At 40.0% G+C, this 19,296-nt stretch overlaps 1 protein-coding gene across 1 annotated transcript; it reads left to right on the top strand.

Annotated features, from left to right (window-relative positions):
* Window positions 1-1,060: 1,060 nt before the first annotated feature.
* On the top strand, window positions 1,061-15,365 carry BPNT2 (3'(2'), 5'-bisphosphate nucleotidase 2). Its single transcript, XM_010220474.2, has 5 exons — window positions 1,061-1,456; window positions 9,655-9,814; window positions 10,541-10,636; window positions 12,463-12,624; window positions 13,841-15,365. Exons 1-5 carry the CDS (start codon window positions 1,091-1,093, stop codon window positions 14,110-14,112), a joined length of 1,056 nt encoding a protein of 351 aa, XP_010218776.2. The 5' UTR covers window positions 1,061-1,090; the 3' UTR covers window positions 14,113-15,365.
* The last annotated feature ends 3,931 nt before the right edge of the window (window positions 15,366-19,296 follow it).

Genomic DNA, 19,296 nt, shown 5'->3' with positions numbered 1-19,296 from the left:
CTAAGAGGGAGATAATACGGCAATTTTAATTTGCAAGGGCAATGTTAACTTTGACCTTTCCTAGTTTCCACATTCCCAATTGCCTACGTTTCACATTATTTAAAAAGAGGTAAAACACAAGACCTTGGGAAAACAGTTATATTGCATGATCTCAAATAATTACTTTTACTCAGAGTCATTAGCCAAGTTTAGCAGAGCTTGTTTCTCCAACCTGTGTTATCAACAAACTAGAATACTGCTGCAGTAAAGACACAGCTTATTAATTCAAATACTGCTATGCTAATTTAGCCCTTCTGCTTCTGATTTCACTTACTCAAAATTACTAGAGGCAATTGGAAAACAGAAGAAGTCAGTGAATATTGCAGGTTTCCACCACGGATGCGTGCTCTGGGCATAAGCAGGCATCTTCACGTCTCCCCAAATTACCCGAGCTGCAAAAATAAGGAATAATTTAAGACAGGGGGCATCATCTGGTTGTGAAACCGGCTGGATTAGCTTCATCTTGGTGCCTGGAAGAGGCTCCGCACGCAGCAGTGTGAAGCGCTGTCGTGGGCTGGAGCAGGGCCCAGCTGCAGGGCGGCCGCCAGGACCCCCCAGATAAGCAAGAAAACCAAAGGGGAGCAGCTCTGCGCAGCCGTTAGAGCCACTGAGCCTCAACAAACTACGTTTCAAACGGCCGGAACAGGATGAAACCTCTAAGCTTAATAAAAACCTTTGAGATTAGTAAAAAATATATATATATATGTATATGTATATATATATATATATATATATATATATATATATATAAAATCCGGAGGCGGGTTGGTGGGAACAAGGAGAGGCAGGGGGCGTTGCGGGCCGCCACGGCCCCACGGGTACCGGGGCCGCTCTGGGCCGCTCTGGGCCGCCGCCGGCGGGACATGCTCAGTGCGCGGGCTCCGCCTCCGCCTAACCCGGATACACACGGGCCGCCGCCGAGCGCGGAGCTGGGGTTGGGGCCGCGCCAGCAGCAGCACCCGCCGCGGGGGAAGGAGGGCACCGGCTGCCATGGGCCCGCGGTGAGCGCCGCAGGCCGCCCGCCCGCCTGCGTTTCCGTCCCTGGGCGGCCATGGCCCCCATGGGGATCCGCCTGTCGCCCCTCGGCATGGCCGTGTTCTGCCTGCTGGGGCTGGGCGTCCTTTACCACCTCTACTCCGGCTTCCTGGCCGGCCGCTTCGCCTTCTTCATGCTGGGCGAGCCGGAGGCGGCGCGCGGCCCCGCGGGCGCCGTGGACCTGCGGGAGCTGCTGGCCGTGTCGGTGGAGGCGGCGGCGCGCGGCGGCGCGGAGGTGCGGCGCGTCCGCGAGGGCAACGTCCTCAACGAGAAGGCCAAGGGCAAGACGCGCGAGGGCGCCGAGGAGAAGCTCACGAGCGGCGACCTGCTCTCCAACCGCCGCATGTTCCACCTGCTGCGGGCCGCCTTCCCCGGCGTGCAGGTGGGTGCCGGCGCGGGGCCGTGCGCGGGAGGCCTCTGAGGCCCCAGCGTTGCTCCCCGGGGTATATCGCTAACTTCAATCGCTACAAGTTTGTAAGCATCGACACCCTAAAATGGGAGCATCAGGCCCTGCCCCTCGCTTTCCTCCAGTGCTGTAAGGGCGCGAGGTTTTTCCCGAGCTAGTCGTGGAGAGACACGTGTCATTTATGGGTTTCGCAGTTTGGCGCAGGAAACGTTTCCTTCCCGCCCGCCGCCATGTGCCCTGACTCTGTGCCAGGGCTGGTCTGCGAAATGCCCCTTCGCAGGTGTTGCCCTGCGTTCCAGCCCATGAAATTAGGTGCAAGGATGAATGCAGGATCGTTGGCAAGCAGAGCTGCGCAAGGCAAGACCTAGTGCTGGCTCACTCTGTGGATCACTGCTTATGGGGCAAACTGAATGTAGATGTTTTTTAGAGGTATAGGGCACCCAAGGCTCACATCGGCTTCCAAAAACTCTGTCCAACACTTAAAGTTGCACCCAAACCAAGACCAGACCTAGGTGCCTTTTTTTGTCTACTTGTGTCTGTAATAAATGAGAACTTAATAGTAAGTTAAGGACATAGGAGACTGAAGTTATTTGAGACCGATGGAAAAACCCTAATTAACACTGCAACTACATCTTACGGATTTGAAAAGTAATGGTCTCGTGCTTTTCCTGGACAGGAGAAGAAAAAATAGTGTCTTTTTAACTGGGGGGAAAAAAGAAATAAATAGCTACAACTCTGATCAGCGCACTAGCCCACTCACTTTTCAGTGACTGTTTTGGATGTTCCTCAGGCCTATTTTCAAGTGATGTGTATTTAAAAAAAATACATTGGAAGGATATCTAAAGGAAGAAAGAACAAGTTGTTCAACATTTGAAATAATGGTGAAATGTCTAACAGAAAAATCAACAGAAAAACTATGAAGGCTTTTTGAAAATTGTTCCTGCCAAGGGCAAGATACTTCTTTCACAGAATTTTACTGTCCTCCAGTGGCTCTTGCTCTTCACTGTCCTCATGGAGCTTGGCATTTTGACGTGCCTCTGTCGCTGCCCAAACTCTGCAGGCTTTCATTCCTGAGCTTATGTTACAGTGCTGCCTCTTCCATGTTTGTGGTTATGCCTGTGAACCCCGGTAAGGTGCTTAGAGATGAGAATCTGACTTGCGTGTCTTTCTCCTGGAGACTGCTAACCTGATGCATCTTTTCAAAAACTTTGGTGTCCAGGTTTGTCTCCTCTCTCCCTCCACCTTCACTCACATCAGCTGAGCGTGAGCAATGAGAAGCAGCAGGAGGTTCCTGGCTAACAAACCCTTTGGCTGGTCTGGAGTTATTAATGAGAGGCCAGCTCTGGTATATTTAGTGTCCTGAGTACGTGGTACAGATAAGAACTTGCTATGTATTTTTAAAGTTACTCGTTTAGATAACAAGTTGTATATAATAATAAGGCATAGTGTTTATTAATATCTATACTATGATGAAAATGTATTTGTAGGCATTTGCTAGATCAAAGATGCATTTTATGCTTTTACTGCATACATGTACAATTCTCAGGTCCTGTAAATTCATCTTGTACACCTCCAGCTCCTCACTTAGAACTGCTACTATTTCTCAGAATAGATCTGCAGATTCAGTTGTCACGAATCTGAAGAGGAAAATGGATTTCCTGAGACACTTTTCATGTGAAGCTACATAAGACTGCATCTTATGTTGTAAGGGGCATCATGCTTTCACCTGCAGCATTATTTCTAAGTGTAAAGGGTCATTCCAGAATAGAAAACATTGCTGAAGTCAAATAAAAATCCTCTTCTCTTGTTGATGATGCTACCAACCAAGGGATTGTTAAATAAAATATCAAACAAAGAATGCAAAGAATTTCAAGAGCAAACTCAGCCCAAATGCTCATTTATTCACATCATTGTGGTCAGAGGCATAAGAGGGGTATCTTGACTTTTAGACCGAGGCCAAATGCCCCAACTAGCAGCAACCACTCCCCTTCTTCCAAAAGTAATAAAATCTGCCTTTTGATGCAAAGAAAATAATCGTTTATTATTCTTTAAGAGTAGTTATAGGTTTTCAGTCTTTAAAAATAACTGGAGGAAGTTACTTGGCCAACCTAAGCTCAAGTTGCTGTGCAGTTTTGGCTTTACTGTTTTCCTGTACTATGCTGCTTGATGTAGTAAAGGAAGGTGCGCAAGCAGTCTGTCTGCTAAGATCTCATTATTAGCGAAAGGTGGAAGAATTAGATTTCTCACTTAAGGAAGCAGAAAGCAGGGGGGCGGGGGGGAAGAAGGGAGGCTGGGGAAGCCGTCTCTGAATCCAAGATTAGGCACTGCCCAGGAGAACTCATACTCTTTGCTCAGAACTTCTCTCTTGGAAGAGTCCTACTGCCACATCTCGGGGTCTTCTGTGTTGCTAACGTGATTATTTTTCAGGAGTTAGTGTTGTTAGCTGATATTTGAATGCCTCCAAGCTTAAATATATACATATATATATATATATATATATGAGTAATCCTTATCCAATGCACAGTATGGCTCTACAAACAATTGACGGTGTACTTAAGCACAAGGTTGGAATGTGAGCTGGGGTGGACTCTTTAAACCAGTGCTTTGACCTAAGTCCCTGTGTCCTCAGACTATGAAGATGATGCTTTACAATGGCCCCCCGCAATTCTAAATCCACTATTTTGCTTCCCAAAATAACATGGGTTTATTTTCACAAGATGCAGACTTAATCTTACTTGCTTGAATGTATTTGCACTGTACTTTCCCTGCCATGCACTATTTGGCATTTTAGCTTGTTTTTGACCACAACAGTGATGTATATGCTCTGGTTGTGCTAGCTATGTGTCCTTTTTCCCCAATAGAATAGTAGAATATCTTTTATTCCTGTCTGTGTTCATAGTATTGTTGATATCTGTCATCCGTGTTTCAAATGGAAATTTAAGAACTTCTCAGTTACCCTTTTAACAAGATTTTCTTTTAAATCTGCCTTCTGAGTACTAATGACTTAAAGCACTCCTTTTCCAAGCTACCCGAAATATTTTCTAGATTTAAATCTGCTGTTTGTAGAGATCTCGCCACAATGCTGCTTACTGTACTTAAGGAAATTGGAATTGCAAGTAGAATGACAAGTTCTACATCGGATAGTGATTATTTTGGAAAGAGAGATCTGTTAAGGAGTAGGTTTAAAAATCAGAATGTTACTTAAAAACTTCACAAGGATTTTAGTGATGCAGAATAAGTTCCATAACCTTTGTGCAAAGAACATCGTCCTCAATACTTATGTTTTTAGCAAAATTAACATAGGTTTGATCCATATAATTTTAACAGCTGCCAACAGGTTTCTGAGTAAAGCAAGAAGCATGTATGTTAATCTGAAATCTCATTAATAGGTATTGTCTATAGACAACAGCTTTTAACATGGGTTTTAATTGATGTTATATGATTTCTGCTGGCCTTCTGTACCTAAAATAAAATTAAAGCCCTTAACTTTATGGTAATGCATTCTCTGATTATATTTTCAGATGTAATTACAAGTAGTTCAATTGACTTGTGCATGCACTGGGTATCTTTAATCTGCCTGTTGAACACCTGGAGATTTGAATTTCTTATTAACATAGTGAATCACAAACAATGTGAAGTTTCAGTGATTTATTATGTTGATTTACATCTAACCTAGACTTATTTGGCTGTTTTCAAAAAATGAAAAGTAGCGTTGAGAACCCCTTGTGACATGCCAGTCATATATTTCTTTTTATCAAATTTGCATGCTTACATTTGTGCAGAACTGCAAATGAAAATTTTGCTGTCCATTGAAATGACTTGTAAATAACTTGGCTTTCGTACTGTCAATGTTTTTATTTCTTATTATTTTAAACAGATTACTGTTGGCCATTTTATGAATTCTATGATTCATGCAGTTTTATTTATTGAATTTTTGTCTTTATCACTTTGACTATTTGAAAACCTTAGTTTCACTGTAGTTCCGGCTGGCTTAATGACTAAAGCCAAGTAAATGAAAATTTGCTAAACACTGGTTGAGCTTTTGAACTAAGCCAAGTGTCAATGTTCCTGCTCACACACAAGATCATCCTGCCCATTCAGAGGTCACTCCCCACTGCCATCCAAGTAAATGAAGATGGAGCTGGGAGTAGAAGAAACTGTAGAACTTCCACCCAGCTGGACTTGTGTCGCCTTAAAAATGTGTGGCATTATTAGAGAGATAGATGAGATTTTAAGTTTAAATGAAATCCAAAATGACACAGGCAGGGTTTTTAGCATGTATCTCTCTCTCGTAACAAAATCTGCCATACTTAAACCCTTTGTAAAGGGGATTCTAAGGAATTAAGCCTTTTTCAAAGGCTTGAAAAAGATCATCTATAAAAGCTTTTTTTTTTTGTGTGTGTGTGTGTGTGTGTGTGGTATTTAGTGGTAAAGGAAGAAGGAAAAGCTTGCTAAAGAACCCTTTCAAAAGAAAGAAGCTGTGTTTAAAAATGCCTATGTGTTGAATAAACCTGGAAGCTTTGACTAGTAAGATTACTATATTAAGTGTTAAAACACTTCTCTTAAATATTGGAAAACTCTAGTTTCTTTGGCATATATTTTCCATTTACTGTCTCTTTAATGGGTGTGCTATTCCCAAGGCAAAACTATGGCTGTGCTCTTTCAAAATCCTGAATTTGTGTGCTGCCCCGGCCAGCCAGGTAGTGTGTCACCAGGTTTGTGGGGTGTTGCCACCAAGACTCTGTGAAGCCCTGCTGGGGAGCAGCCGCACACGGGCAATGAGGCAGCGTGAGGTTCCCTCAGCTCCTGGTGTCAGCTGTGCTGGAGCTGGTTGGTCGCATCGCTACCTGTGTCCGCACAGGGCTTTTAGTTTAGTTTTGAGTTTAGTGTGTAGTTCACCTCTGAGCTGCCTGCCTGTTCTCGAGCAGCTCTGGGCCTTGCTTCTGGGCCACAGAATGCACAGCTTGTTCTGGCCACCGAACCTCTGCCGCCACTGCCTCTCGTGAACAATTTCCCTCATTCACTGAGACATTCCTACGAGGGACCCGCTCCTCCTGGGCGAGTCCCGAATTTATAAAAGTGATTTTTGTTGATTTTTTTTCAATGGAAGTCCTTATAATGTTTTACATGCTTTTTTTTTTTTTTTAATAAATCTCTACATTTGCTGCATTTTTTTTTTTCTGAGGAGGGCTTTTTCTCCATGTGTATTTGCGGAAGATTGCTGAGAGGTGGTTAAATGCTGTATCAGTGGGCAGAATACAGAAATTGGGGACTGGCTTTTGCAACATAGAGCTGTGGAGAGGATGACTCTAAAGAGCTGTTTACTTCTCTGCTCATTGTCTCAAATTCTTGTGCAAGGAGTTGCTGTCTAAATCGGTTTCGCTAAAAGCTTTTGGAAGAGGCAGTGTTATGTGTGTGGCAGCAAGTAGGCACGCTTACAACTCTGTAATTGCTTGCACTGAAGTAGCAGTTTAATTGCCTGGGAGCGTCTTGCTGGAACAAGCTTCATTGACTAAAGCAGTTCATATTGTGGTCCCTTAGCTCCCATATCTGCTCCTTATTTCTGAGTGAGGACATGGGGATACAATCAGCTGCATACCACATATCTTTAGAAAAGACTGAAATTTAAGATCACAGCCTGCAGAGACTTCCTGCAATAAGCAAGAGCTAAACAGTAAGCAATAAATATGCTACCACATTTAAGACACAGGTACATCTTCCTGGGTTGTTCACTTAAAAAAGAGAAGTTTCCAATGTTAAAGATTGCTGATGCTCTTCTCAGGCTAAACCAGAATCTATTTTGCAAAACCCGTAATATATTTTCCTCATCATTATTAAAAGCAACATGCAGATATTGAAACAGCTCTGATTTTTTTACTTGACCTGTGATTTTTAGGATATGTAGCTAGGGCTATGGAGTAAATGGTAATTTGAATGGAAGAACTAGTGATCCAATTGATTCTTTTTTTTCAGATGACCTCCAAAGGAAGAGACCAGAGAATGGGATCAGTATCATAGGATTTATGTCGCTCTATTTCTGCTGTCTGTACTACTGCACATAGTAATCCTGATAGCACAGAGAGCAATACGGAAGTATTACATAGATATTAGCAGTATTACTTGCTATTATTATGCTTTACTTTTGTGTCTGAAGTCAGACAATTTGTGCTGGTAGATCCTTCTCTGGAAACCTTTCAGATTGTGCTATACAATAGGTTTAACAGGAGACTTTTCTGTTTGAGGGTTGATTCTGACCTTGTAATGTTTTGGAATCCTGTTGAGGAAAAGGATGGCTTATGCTGGTGGGTTATATGATGTTCTGGAATTAAAACATGCCTGGAGCTTGTGTTGAGACTGCCAAGTCTGTGGAACTCGTCTTGTTCACTTTGCAGGACTGTTTTCCCCAGGGGAAAACACAGTCAGCAGGTTTATTGTACAGTGACAGATGTTTAATTTGTAAATGTCAAAGCAGCTTCAAGTGCTCTGTGGTTGACATGCAACACTTCAAATGCTGCTTTTATATCAAACAGCAGCCAAGATAGAGTTGCTGTGGTTCTGCTTGTTTCTTTTTTTTCTGAACTCTCTTGGAGCAGATGACCCTTCATCCTTTGCTAATAATCTGTTACAGTTGGAGTGAGTGATGTCTCTTCATGTCATAGAGAAAAGCATCTAAATACCTTGCTGAGTCAAAGTCTGATATAATCAATCTTAGTGTGATCATTTTAGTGTCACATGCCTACAACATCTATAGTAACAACAAAATTTCTTTTAGTCAGGTGGGATTTGTCTGCTGTATCAGTCAGATATCTGGGTCTGAGCTAATAATCCAGACTCCACGGGCCATGAGTGGAGGCAAGTAGGTGCTCCTAGACTGTAGGCACTGCATCCCACACACACCTTCTGCCTTCTCTGGGCTATAGATGAGAAGTTGGTGGGGCGAGGCATTTCTCAGGGGTCACTGAGGCTAAAGCTTACCAAGAGTGGTAGCATCACCTTCCTTCTCTTGATGGTGGAAGGAGTGTAGAAATACTGGTCTCTTAATGTAACTGAGGTGCCAAAAATACATTGGATGTATCTACCTAAATGCTCGTTGGTGCTACTTATTTCTGAGTGCGTTGCAACCCTCCTGTAAACCACACCTGTGGTGGTAGTAAGCTGGGATTCTAGACCGTTTTATGGGGTTGACCCTTATTTACCCAGTTGTTCCTCCTGTGAGGTTATATGATGTATATGATATGACATGAGAGATCGTTACGCACAATGTTGTGTGATAACAGCATCTCTCATGATCTGAAAGTAACTTTCCAGTCAAAATTAAGTTGTACTGGGTTTAGCAAAATGTTTCTCAGAACAGAATGGAACCAGGTATTCCATTGATCTGCCAAATTCTTCTTCAGTTTTACAGGCTGAAATCCTCTCTAGTCCAGATTGAAATTATTGAAGATAGTCTACAAGTGACAATAACTCTAAATATGACTGCTGTTTATAAATATTCATCACAGGCTGCCTTAGATTCTCAGCCTAACCTACCCTAGAGATAGGTGTGGAACGTCATTAACTTGTTTATAAAATAAAATATATTTGACAGTTGTATAAAGGCTGCATCCAGTTGAGTGAGTTACTTAATAAACAGGTCATAATTCAATTCCAGAAGCAGGAATGGTATCTAGGATTCCCACTTCTCTACGTTATGCTACAGTTTGTAAACTATTTATTAGGGAATTACTTGCACATTTGAATCTGCATCTGTTTTATATATATATATGTATATAGGATAAAACATTGTTTGGAGTATTAAACTGTTACTATATCTTTATACCTTTTGATTATTATCCAGGATGAAACGTTCTCCTTGTGATGCTTGAAGTAACTGTGTTTAACGTTTGATTTTTAAAATTCAATTCATACTGTGAGAACATTCAGTAAGAAAAACTGTAGCCAAACAAATTATGTCCAACTATTCTGTGGTTCAGAGCAAAATTTAGAATTCTAGTTTTTTTTATTGCTTGCCAGGTGAGGTTAATAGCTTATCACTGCGGAAAATGTCCAATTCATGCTGTTCTAGCTTGAGGCAAAAGGAGAAAGCAAAGATAAGAGCAAACTTTTCGTCTTCCAAGTACCTCAGTTACTGCATTTGTTGAGTTAATGCATCCACTTTTGTTGTCTTATCACAGATAAATTCTGAAGAACATGTTGATGCAACTGATCAGGAGACAGTCTCTTGGGATCGTAATATTCCTGAAGATATAAAGGAAAAAATACAGTCTAAAGAGGTTCCAGCAGAAAGTGTTACTGTCTGGATTGATCCGTTAGATGCCACACAAGAATACACAGGTAACTGATTCTTGTTGACAGTTCATGTGTGTAATACTGATGTCTGCCTTTTGTACCTGAAACAAAATTGTATTCAGAATGGCAACTCTTGCTAAAGTACATTGCATATATACTATATACTTGCTATATCAAAGCTAGTGTGCTTTGTCTGAACAGCTTGTAAAACAAAACTTCTGTAGTAGTCAGAGCCTAGTGTTTACTTTCCTATTGCCAACTCTGAAATTACTTAATCATTCTGTGTAACTAAGTAATTGCTAAAACAAATGGTAACTGTCATTTATGGATTTAGCTAGGGTTACATGTTTCATTGTATATTTGTAGTTGCTATTGTGACAGCACTAAGTATCTTGGAATATTATTGGTTCCTCTAAAGGAAAGGATAAATGAATATTGTACTTGAGATACAAAGGGTTTTTTATGTCTATATCTATATATCTCTCTATATAAAATTGAGTCTTCTACTTTTTTAACATTTACATCTCCTTAACATTTGATCTACTGTGAGTATAGGATATATCTATGGAAGAGGAAGAAAAGTAGAAAGTCTTTTAAGTCTTTTGGTAACTGTAGGATTACTTGAAGATGCAAAATTGTAAAAGGTGATTTTGGAGTGCCAGCTAGTTTTCAAAGAACAACATGTCTTTCTTGGGTCCTTTTTTTTTTTTTTTTTTTTTTTGTTCTTCACATCTGATTGTGAATGTCTTTATTTACTCATTTTGCCCACAGAGGATCTTCGACAGTATGTCACAACTATGGTTTGTGTGGCTGTAAATGGTAAACCTGTAATAGGAGTGATACACAAGCCTTTCTCAGCATATACAGGTACTTTTATAATTTCACTTGTTTCTGGTATCTTCAGTGACAATGCTAGTTAAAATTTGATGTTTGATGGAACACATGTAGGCATAAATTAAAAATAAACCTGGTGCAAGATAACACTGTTGTAGACCTCAGAGCAGCAAATTTGTTCTGTGCTATAAAGCCAGAATGTAAAATGTTGTCCATGTGTAGCATAAAAATGATGCATTAAAAAACCTGAAAAAGTGTTTGACAATTAAAATCTTTTCAACAGAGTGCTTATAACAAAACCCCCCCAAAAAAAATTCCCACATACAGATCTTTTGTGTGTTGTTACTCTCTAACGAATAGCACTTTGCTCATCCAGCTCATCCAGTAGAAGTATTTGGGTCTGTGAAATTGTGCCCAAGGGCTGGTGTTTGTTCACTGCAAATAACAAAGGCAGATAAAGGTATTAATGACAACTGTGTATTAGCTTCTGGAAGGACTGTTCCTTGTGGCCTTGCTGACTGCCTGACATGCTGCAAAGTTCATGAGCCTGACCTGATTAATTCTTTGATACTAACAGTGTGTCAGTGAGGATGGCTGTTAGTTTGGCAGTGTATATACAGCACTTCTGAATGATTCAAAATCGTTTTAGTGTTTACATCTTATATGGTTGAAGCTAGAGTTTTTATTCTCATTTTTTCCCCTTAGGCAATACTGACCTCTAGAGTTGTGAAGTTAACTCTGATAAAGGATCTAAGAATGTTTAATTAAATGTATTTTTGTTGGATTTAAGTTTTTTTTTTTTTTGTCTACTGAGCATTCAGTGTTTTGTACTAAATACTTTGCTTTCCTTAAATGATGGCTTAAATCCCAATCATTTTAATATGTGCTGTATTTTGATATTCTTTAAATACCTTAACCTTTTGAAACATTTATTCTAAGTATCATATAATATCTGAAAAAAATTTAGAAGGTTGTAATTTTGAGAATTTATCTCCTTTAATAGTAATAATCTGATGTCACCAGACATGATATCAGATGCGATACAAGGAATCTGTCATTCCACATGAAGAATATTCATTTTCCAAGCTGGAAATACGGATCTATTTTCAGTAGATTGTTCCTAACAGTACCCCACAAAGCAGGAAGGACAGTCAGTGTTGTTATTACACATAGCTTAGTCTGTTGCTATACAGTTTGGCCCTCTAGTGAGACGAAATTGCTGGTTAGGCTGCTAAGTAAGTGTCAAATTAGTGGTTGGGGGATGCCACCTACCAAGTTAAGCTTTGAACCTCATAATAAAACAAGAGGAAGATTGTGTATTCTAAATCCAGTCCTCCACACACTTTGTAAAATGTTTTCATACTTTTCCTTGCTATTACGATCTTTCTGAACAAAATGACTTCAAGTGATATTATAATATTTTTGCAAAGTAGGGTTATTTTGTTTTTAAAACTAGGTTGTTTAAGGAAATACTGAGTATCTTTCAGACTCAAAGCCACCCTGTTAACTTTGGCGGCTTTACAATTGCGTAGCCAGATTATTACTACTTGGGGTTTTCTCCTCTTACTGTGGGGTTTGTTTATTTGTTCTGTTTTTCATTCTTGCATGGGGATAGCCAGGTGTGGAATAATGCAGTGCAGTAATGAGGCAATAATGCAGTAGGTGTGGGCCCTATTTCTTTTCTACTTACGGGCTTCCTCTCTGTCAGCCCCAACTTTCACTGCTATATCTAGCAGCGGGGAGGAAAATTAATTCAGAGACATCACTTTAATTTTAAGGGATAACGTACCTTTTTAGCTTTACCCTTAACAGCAGAGATTGCCTTTCATAAAGCTTACCAGAACTTGTTTCTGTTGTAGCCTGGGCAATGGTGGATGGCGGATCAAATATAAAAGCTCGTTCGTCCTACAATGAGAAAACCCCAAGGATTATTGTATCCCGTTCTCATGCAGGAAAAGTCGAGCAGGTTGCACGGCAGACATTTGGAAATAAAACTGTGATAATCCCCGCTGGTGGAGCAGGTTTGGTTCCTTAAGCATCTTGTCCCTTATATTGCTTCCAGCTGGTTTAAGTGCACAGCAGATATTAGACAAAAGGATGCCACTGCAGAATGCCCCCTTTTTCTTCTTACCTTTATTCTTCACACCCCAAAAAGCAAGCACTTGGCAGGAGGAGCACTTTACACAATCCCCTACATGAAAACCTGTTCACGATTCAAGCTACTCACAGGTTATTGAATATTTAAATCTAATCTTGGACCTCCAGTATTATTTTGGTCCCTTCACTAAGTGCACTAATGTGCATTTGCTGAAGGCACTGGTGTGTTTGTGGAGGGAAAAGGAATATGTGGCCAAATATCGAATCGCATAAGGAATCTGTTGGCTGTTAATTAACTACTAGTATGTTTTTGTTTGTTTTTAAACTTAAACAATATCTTTGTACATGCTATTGTCAGAATGCAAATATTCAAGGCACCAATGTGAAGTAGTAATTACTTATAAGCATTGTAAAATCCATGAAAAAATTGAATTTTATGAAAGTGTATCTTTCCATGCCTTTAATGAAGAATAGAGCTTCCTTTTAGAAAGTTTAGTCCATAAGATCATACATAGGTGAATAGCTCTGGCATGGTCTTATGGATTAAACTTTCTAAAAGGAAGCTCTATATTTCCTCTGCTATCACAAGAAAATTTGTGTAGATTCATTGTCAGAGGAGATGAAATTGTAACTGATGATACTAGTTGTTCCCTAACTTTGACTCTGTATAAGAAGAAAAAGAAAAGGAGGAAAATTTTAATAAAACAAAGATGTTGGTTGAAAAATTGAAAAATTTCTATAAAATAAGGAATGCTGACTATGAACAGTGACTTGTGGACTACACAATGGATGATTGAGGGGAGTGAGCCCAAGAGCAAAACAGTATTTTAATTGATAGTCTTGTTCTTTTGGGGTGTCTCTAAATATATGTAGCACATTGGAGAAGGCTGTCTAAAAAAGAACATGTCCAAAATACCCTAAGCTTCAATACTGATTCAGGAGAAAACTTTTGATTTTTGTTTTTTAAGCGTATTGGTGCCTCCGCTGTTGTGGGGAGTTAGCATGATAGAGTTAAGAACATAATTTTCCTAACTCTTCCAGGTACATACTGTTAACACTAACTAGATTTATCTTTTGTGATGAATTGGGAAGCTTCATGTTTTGATAACTCATGTTACTTCTTCCCTATTTTTTTTGTAGGTTACAAAGTGTTGGCTCTCCTTGATGTTCCTGAAAAGAATCAAGAAGAAGCTGATGTGTATATTCATGTCACTTATATTAAGAAGTGGGACATATGTGCTGGAAATGCTGTGCTGAGAGCATTGGGTGGCCATATGACTACCCTGGCTGGTGAAGAAATTAGTTACACTGGCTCAGATGGCAATGAGGGAGGACTTATAGCCAGTATCAACATGAACCATAAAGCACTGATTGAAAAACTTCCAAATCTGGAAAAAACATCACACAAATAAACTCAACTGGTGGAAAAGTCCAAGTAATGCTTTTGTAGTCTCCAGATGCTCTGTCTGAAGAAGCCGGTGTGAAAACCTGCAGGGAAAGATGCACAGCAAAGCAAAGCAATTTGGTGTGGGTTTGGGGACTGTAGAGTACATTGGGTTGCTTGAATGGTGGTATTTAAAAAAAAAAAAAAAAAAAAGTGGAAGTAGAAAGGTGGCTGACTTCCTCCCACCTCAGTTTCCATGTCTTATTTTTTAGACTGTTTTCTTGCAGTTGTTCTACTCAAGATACAGTATATATATTTGGGAACATAAATGAACTAAAAGGAAAATCCACATTGGTTCATAAAATAACCAAAGTAGTTCTCACAGGAATTTCTTTGAACCTTTTACACCTTGTTACTGTAATTTTAGTAGCTCCATAATGAATTGGGTGGAGAAAAAAAGAATATTTTATATAACCATTTGATTACTGTAAACAGTTTAGCAGGAAATATGATCCTGTGTTCTATATCCCTGAACAGAAAGCACAAGAAGACTGACACAAGTTTAGATACAGCAACAGTTTATCTTTGACAGAGTGGCACTCTCTGCTTTTTAAGAGAAAAATAAAAAAGAAATGTTCTGTACTATTTTGGCATTTTCCTGATGATGTAAACCAGTTTAGTTCAGACAAGTTGTGAATAATGTGTTTTAGTAATCAGTGTATTTCCATATGCCTTTTTTAAAAAAGGCAATGTTTCCTTGTATAGTTTTTAACAATCCTTGTCTTTGATTTCTGTGTACAGTGTTGAAGGTGCATGCCAGATTTTTCTCTAACGTAGGACTTGTTCATCATTTGGTGTCTATACCTATAGAAGCAGCCTCTCATTTCAGTATCTGATTTCTTATTATCACTGAGCAAAGTCATACGGAATGAGTTTGATGGGATTAGTGAGTTGGTTGATAGTTTTTATTTACAACACAAGATAGAAACTAGCAATTTTTCTAGAACCCGAGAATGACCTTATTCTCCTATGTTCAGGAGCATTCATTTCTGCCAAAAGCTCTAGAGGGATCCTGAGCAGTCTGTGGTTGCTTGACTTACAGAAACTAGCACAGTGCATGGAGCTGTTGTCCTGTAATTTTAAATTCAGTTAAAGCAATTTTGAAGAGTAGGTGGCATTTGAAGTACAACAGGGTGACCGCATTGTTCAGTAAAGCTTTGTAGAACTGAGTCCTGTATACACAGAACAGAACCCCTGTGATATCAAGTGACAGATTTTCCATTTGTAGTTTACTTAGTATAAGCAAAGACTGTTTAAGCCAAATTCTTGTTCCCCTGATCTTAACTACTGCATCTTATTTTTTCATCTATTGCTTTTATGAAAAAGAGGAGGACACCACATCAACAGTGGTACATGTCCTACCTCTTTTAAAGATGTTAACTTATAGCAAGTGTTCACATTTCTGAAGGACCTCTCAGATGTTACATAACTACAGATATAAATTTTCAGTTACTTTTATTTTGCAAACTTACAGGCAAAGTAGACTGAAACTTAGTTCTGATAGTCTTTTGGTACGGGTAGGTTTTTTTTTCTCCTGGTCCCTTTTTTCCCCCCCCAAATTGTCACTTGCTGCTATTGAATAGCTTTTACATGTGTAGATAATACACCGATAAAGCAACTTAACTTCCATTTTTTAAAATATAATAAACTGCTGTATGCTACAACAAAAATGAAAAACCCTTATTAAAAAGGGACTCATTTATTTTGGAAACTTGTTGAGCTTCCAAATTTCAAAGAACAACAAATATCTAGATATTTGTCAAGGCTGTAGTAATGTTTTACAGGAAGACTGCAGCTTTTTTCCTTCAGGCTGCTTTAAGTCACTTAAAGCCTAATGAAAAGGCAGCTCTTCCAGTTAGTTAAACAATATGGGTTAAAATTTACATGTGAGAAATAGCTATAGTAGCTTGTTATAAAAACCTGAACGTTTGACTAATGGTGAACACCCGGTGTTCAAACAGACAATAAGAAAAAGCTTTTGGAAGGGCTTGTTTTGCGTTCAGGTTGAAAGGGGGTGTAAGCTTTTCTCCTGGAAGTGTGACCGCTTTTATTTTGGGTGTGATTCATTGCACAAACTGTGGGCAGACTTCGTTTAACATGAGAAATGGAGAATAGGTTAAGATTACGTATCTCAGGCTTACTTGCATCTTAGCTGAAGGTGTACGGCAGTTAACAGCAGTATTTGCTGTTGTTAATAATTATTAATTAGTTTCTCCCTACGAAGATAAAGAAGATACAAAATCAAATATCCACAAGTGCTTTGTTGCACTGGGTCGTAGTGCTCAGTACCCTGCGGTTTTGCACCCTTACTGGACCGCGCTCACTCCTAAGCGGGGAGAAGGGGGTGAAACGGAGGTGCCCAGGCAGGTGCCTCCGCACAGCCTGAGCTCTCGCAGCTTCCCCACGGCCCAGAGCCGAGGAGGCGCCCGGAGGCTCCCAGGCAGCCCGAAGAGCAGCGCTGTGGATACGAGCAATGTCAGGCTGCTGGTGAATATCAGCTTCTGGTGGCGTTCTTTTACAATAATTGCAACTTTTGCACAGGCCAGGAAGTATTTAAAAGTGCTTGTTTAGTGCGTATGTGTCCTCTCTCCTGAATATTGGCATGTATAATATTAATACCCAGTGTATGCTATTTCTTTGGCCACGTTTACATCATTTTAAAACACTTTACTGTCCCGGCTTGACTATATATTTGGTTTCACCTGTGTGGATGTGACTGAAGTTAGTGCACAGAGTGGTAGGAAATCGTACCACAACATCTCACCGCAGGGCTATACCATTCTTCTTTACGTTCTAGCCTCTTCCACATAAAACCATCAAACCGTTTTTAGGGATGCTACTTAAACAATAGCACAGCATAGGTGAGTCCTACAAAAGGTTTTCTAAAGAAATTAAAATCTTTCAACTGTATCATTCAAAGCACCAAACAAGCAAAGTAAGAGATTGTGTTGTTTTTTAGCATTGTTTTTTAGTTGTTTGCTGTTTGTTTGGGTATTATGATCAAGATAATTGCAAGTGAAATTATTCTAAAGCTGTATGTATTTTTTTTTAATCATTCAGCTAAAAAGAATGAATGGTAGCATAGATGATACCTAGTACTGTACCAAGAGTCCTAACTTGCATTCCTTAAATGAATGTTTTTCTAAATAAATTGACATGGAAATAAAAGGGTTGAACTGATTTCTACTTCAATATATTTGCCAAACTTTTAGAGATGATTTAAATAAGCACAGTTCGTTTTCACACAGAGAGCACATAAAAAATACTGAAAATAGTTACAGAGAGCGCTTGGATGCTGAATTTCAACACATAAGTGAAGCTGAGAAGTCATCCAGTGATGTCGTTCCATGTATTTGCTTTTACTTTCTTCATTTAGTCCTTGCAGGTACTAGAGTAGCTCGTAGAAGACATATTTTTCTGATTTGCTTCAGATCTGAAGGGCTTTCTTGTTTGTTTGTTTTCCTTTTGTCAGTGGTTGGAGTTCAGGAATGTGGAGGGGATTCATCACTGCCATTCATCTCTGCTTGTTTATAGATTTTCCTCATTAATTGAGAACATCAGGTCTCCCATCATCTTTGGGATCCTGTTATATCTGTTGGAGTTATGCAACAGCCCTGCAGTATCCCTGATTTAACAGTATAAAAGAGTCCACTTCCTCCAGCGCAGTGCAAAGAGAAGTGGCAAAGTACTGAGCTGGCCCTGCTCTGTGTGTTACGCCAGCCCAGGTTTGCTATTTGATGGTCATGTGGCTGTGCTTCCAGTTGCGATTTCTCTGATAGCAAAACCTTTCATAGGGTAGTGACCCCCTAGTTATGTCCTACCTTTTCATGGGTCTGTTTTCTAAAGTAAACTTAAAAAAAAAATGGACAGGAAGAAGCAAGCAGCTGTGCTAGAGAAATTGTAGGAGTGAGCACTTCCATTTTTTGCTTTAGACTTCCATGTTAGTTTCTTTTCTCTTTTTCTTCAAGGTTTAGGTAACCTTACAGGTAAGATTTAACTAGCCATAGGTGAATGCGCCTGCGTTTTTAACCTTTAGCAGGATGGGAGGGAAGAACACCTCTAGCCGAGGAAAGCCTAAGTGGCTTCATTTCACGCTGGGCCTTCCTCAGTGCTTTGTCATAGAGATTTAGGACCTTTTCATAATTATAAATTTGACATTGCCAAATTCTTATTCATAGCCTGTCTTCTGACCTGCTATCGTGAATGACAAAACTGCTCCATATCGGGTTCATTTTGCCAAGACAAGACTGCATTAGCTCTGAGGCCTCATACAGATTGCTTGACTTGCAGCTGCTCTGACGTGGAGCCGGCGCCTGCTGGGATTGCATTCCCACTGCGCAAGCAGCTACTACCATTCACTGCTCACCTCGAGAGACTGTTGGTCCTAAACTTCATGGTGTCCCAATAGCTTTTTCAGCTTTTCTGAAAGAGGTTCAGAAATGTCAGTCTAGTTGCTCTCTGGGTTCTTATTTCTGGAGCCAGCAGTTGCCAACCGCTCTTCCTCATTCTCTTGTATCACTTCCTGATCCCTGCTCATTTCTTAATGTCATGTGAACAAGAAAAATCAGAGCTCAGAGGTGGAAACGATCCAAGAAAGAGAAAATCAAGGCAAGCAAACTGCACAGTCCACTTTAACCTAAAACTATTAGTGTTTTGGGCCAAGGTCTAAGGTGTTGGTCTTGCCAGAAATATGGTAGATGCCAACGAAATAAATGCAACTTAGTGTTTTATGTGACTGTTGGGGTAATAATGCTGAGCATCCAGAAAAGATGCAGTTGCTCTAGTGAGTACAAGTTAAACTATCTTGCAAAAATAGTTCTGTTCTCACAATGTTCTGTTGTGCGCGTTTGTCATTTCCGTCCTGCTTATGCAGGCCTTGCTTATGAAGGAACTTCCATTGGCTCATGTAAAAGGGCTCATTTTATGGAAGATATCAGTAGCAGAATTCCCACTGCTTTCAGTGGGAGCAGAAGCAAGTGCAGCAAGGAGCAAACAATAAATTAAAGTTCTAAAGAGCTCAACTTGTGCCAATAGTGCAACCAATTTGTGTTATGTTACACTTAACTCTTGTGGCTTGTTTCAGCCTGTGTTACTAGAGGACTTGGAAGAATGATCATCTGAGCATTCCTGCCTTCTGAGTCTAACCCCGCTT

The sequence above is a fragment of the Tinamus guttatus genome, unplaced genomic scaffold, assembly GCF_059628265.1.
Source record: "Tinamus guttatus ecotype Peru unplaced genomic scaffold, ASM5962826v1 Tinamus_guttatus_pri_ptg000056l, whole genome shotgun sequence".
In the NCBI taxonomy this organism is placed as follows: Eukaryota; Metazoa; Chordata; class Aves; order Tinamiformes; family Tinamidae; genus Tinamus; species Tinamus guttatus.
Note: the sequence above shows the minus strand (reverse complement) of the source record. Positions and strands in the feature narration are given on the sequence as shown.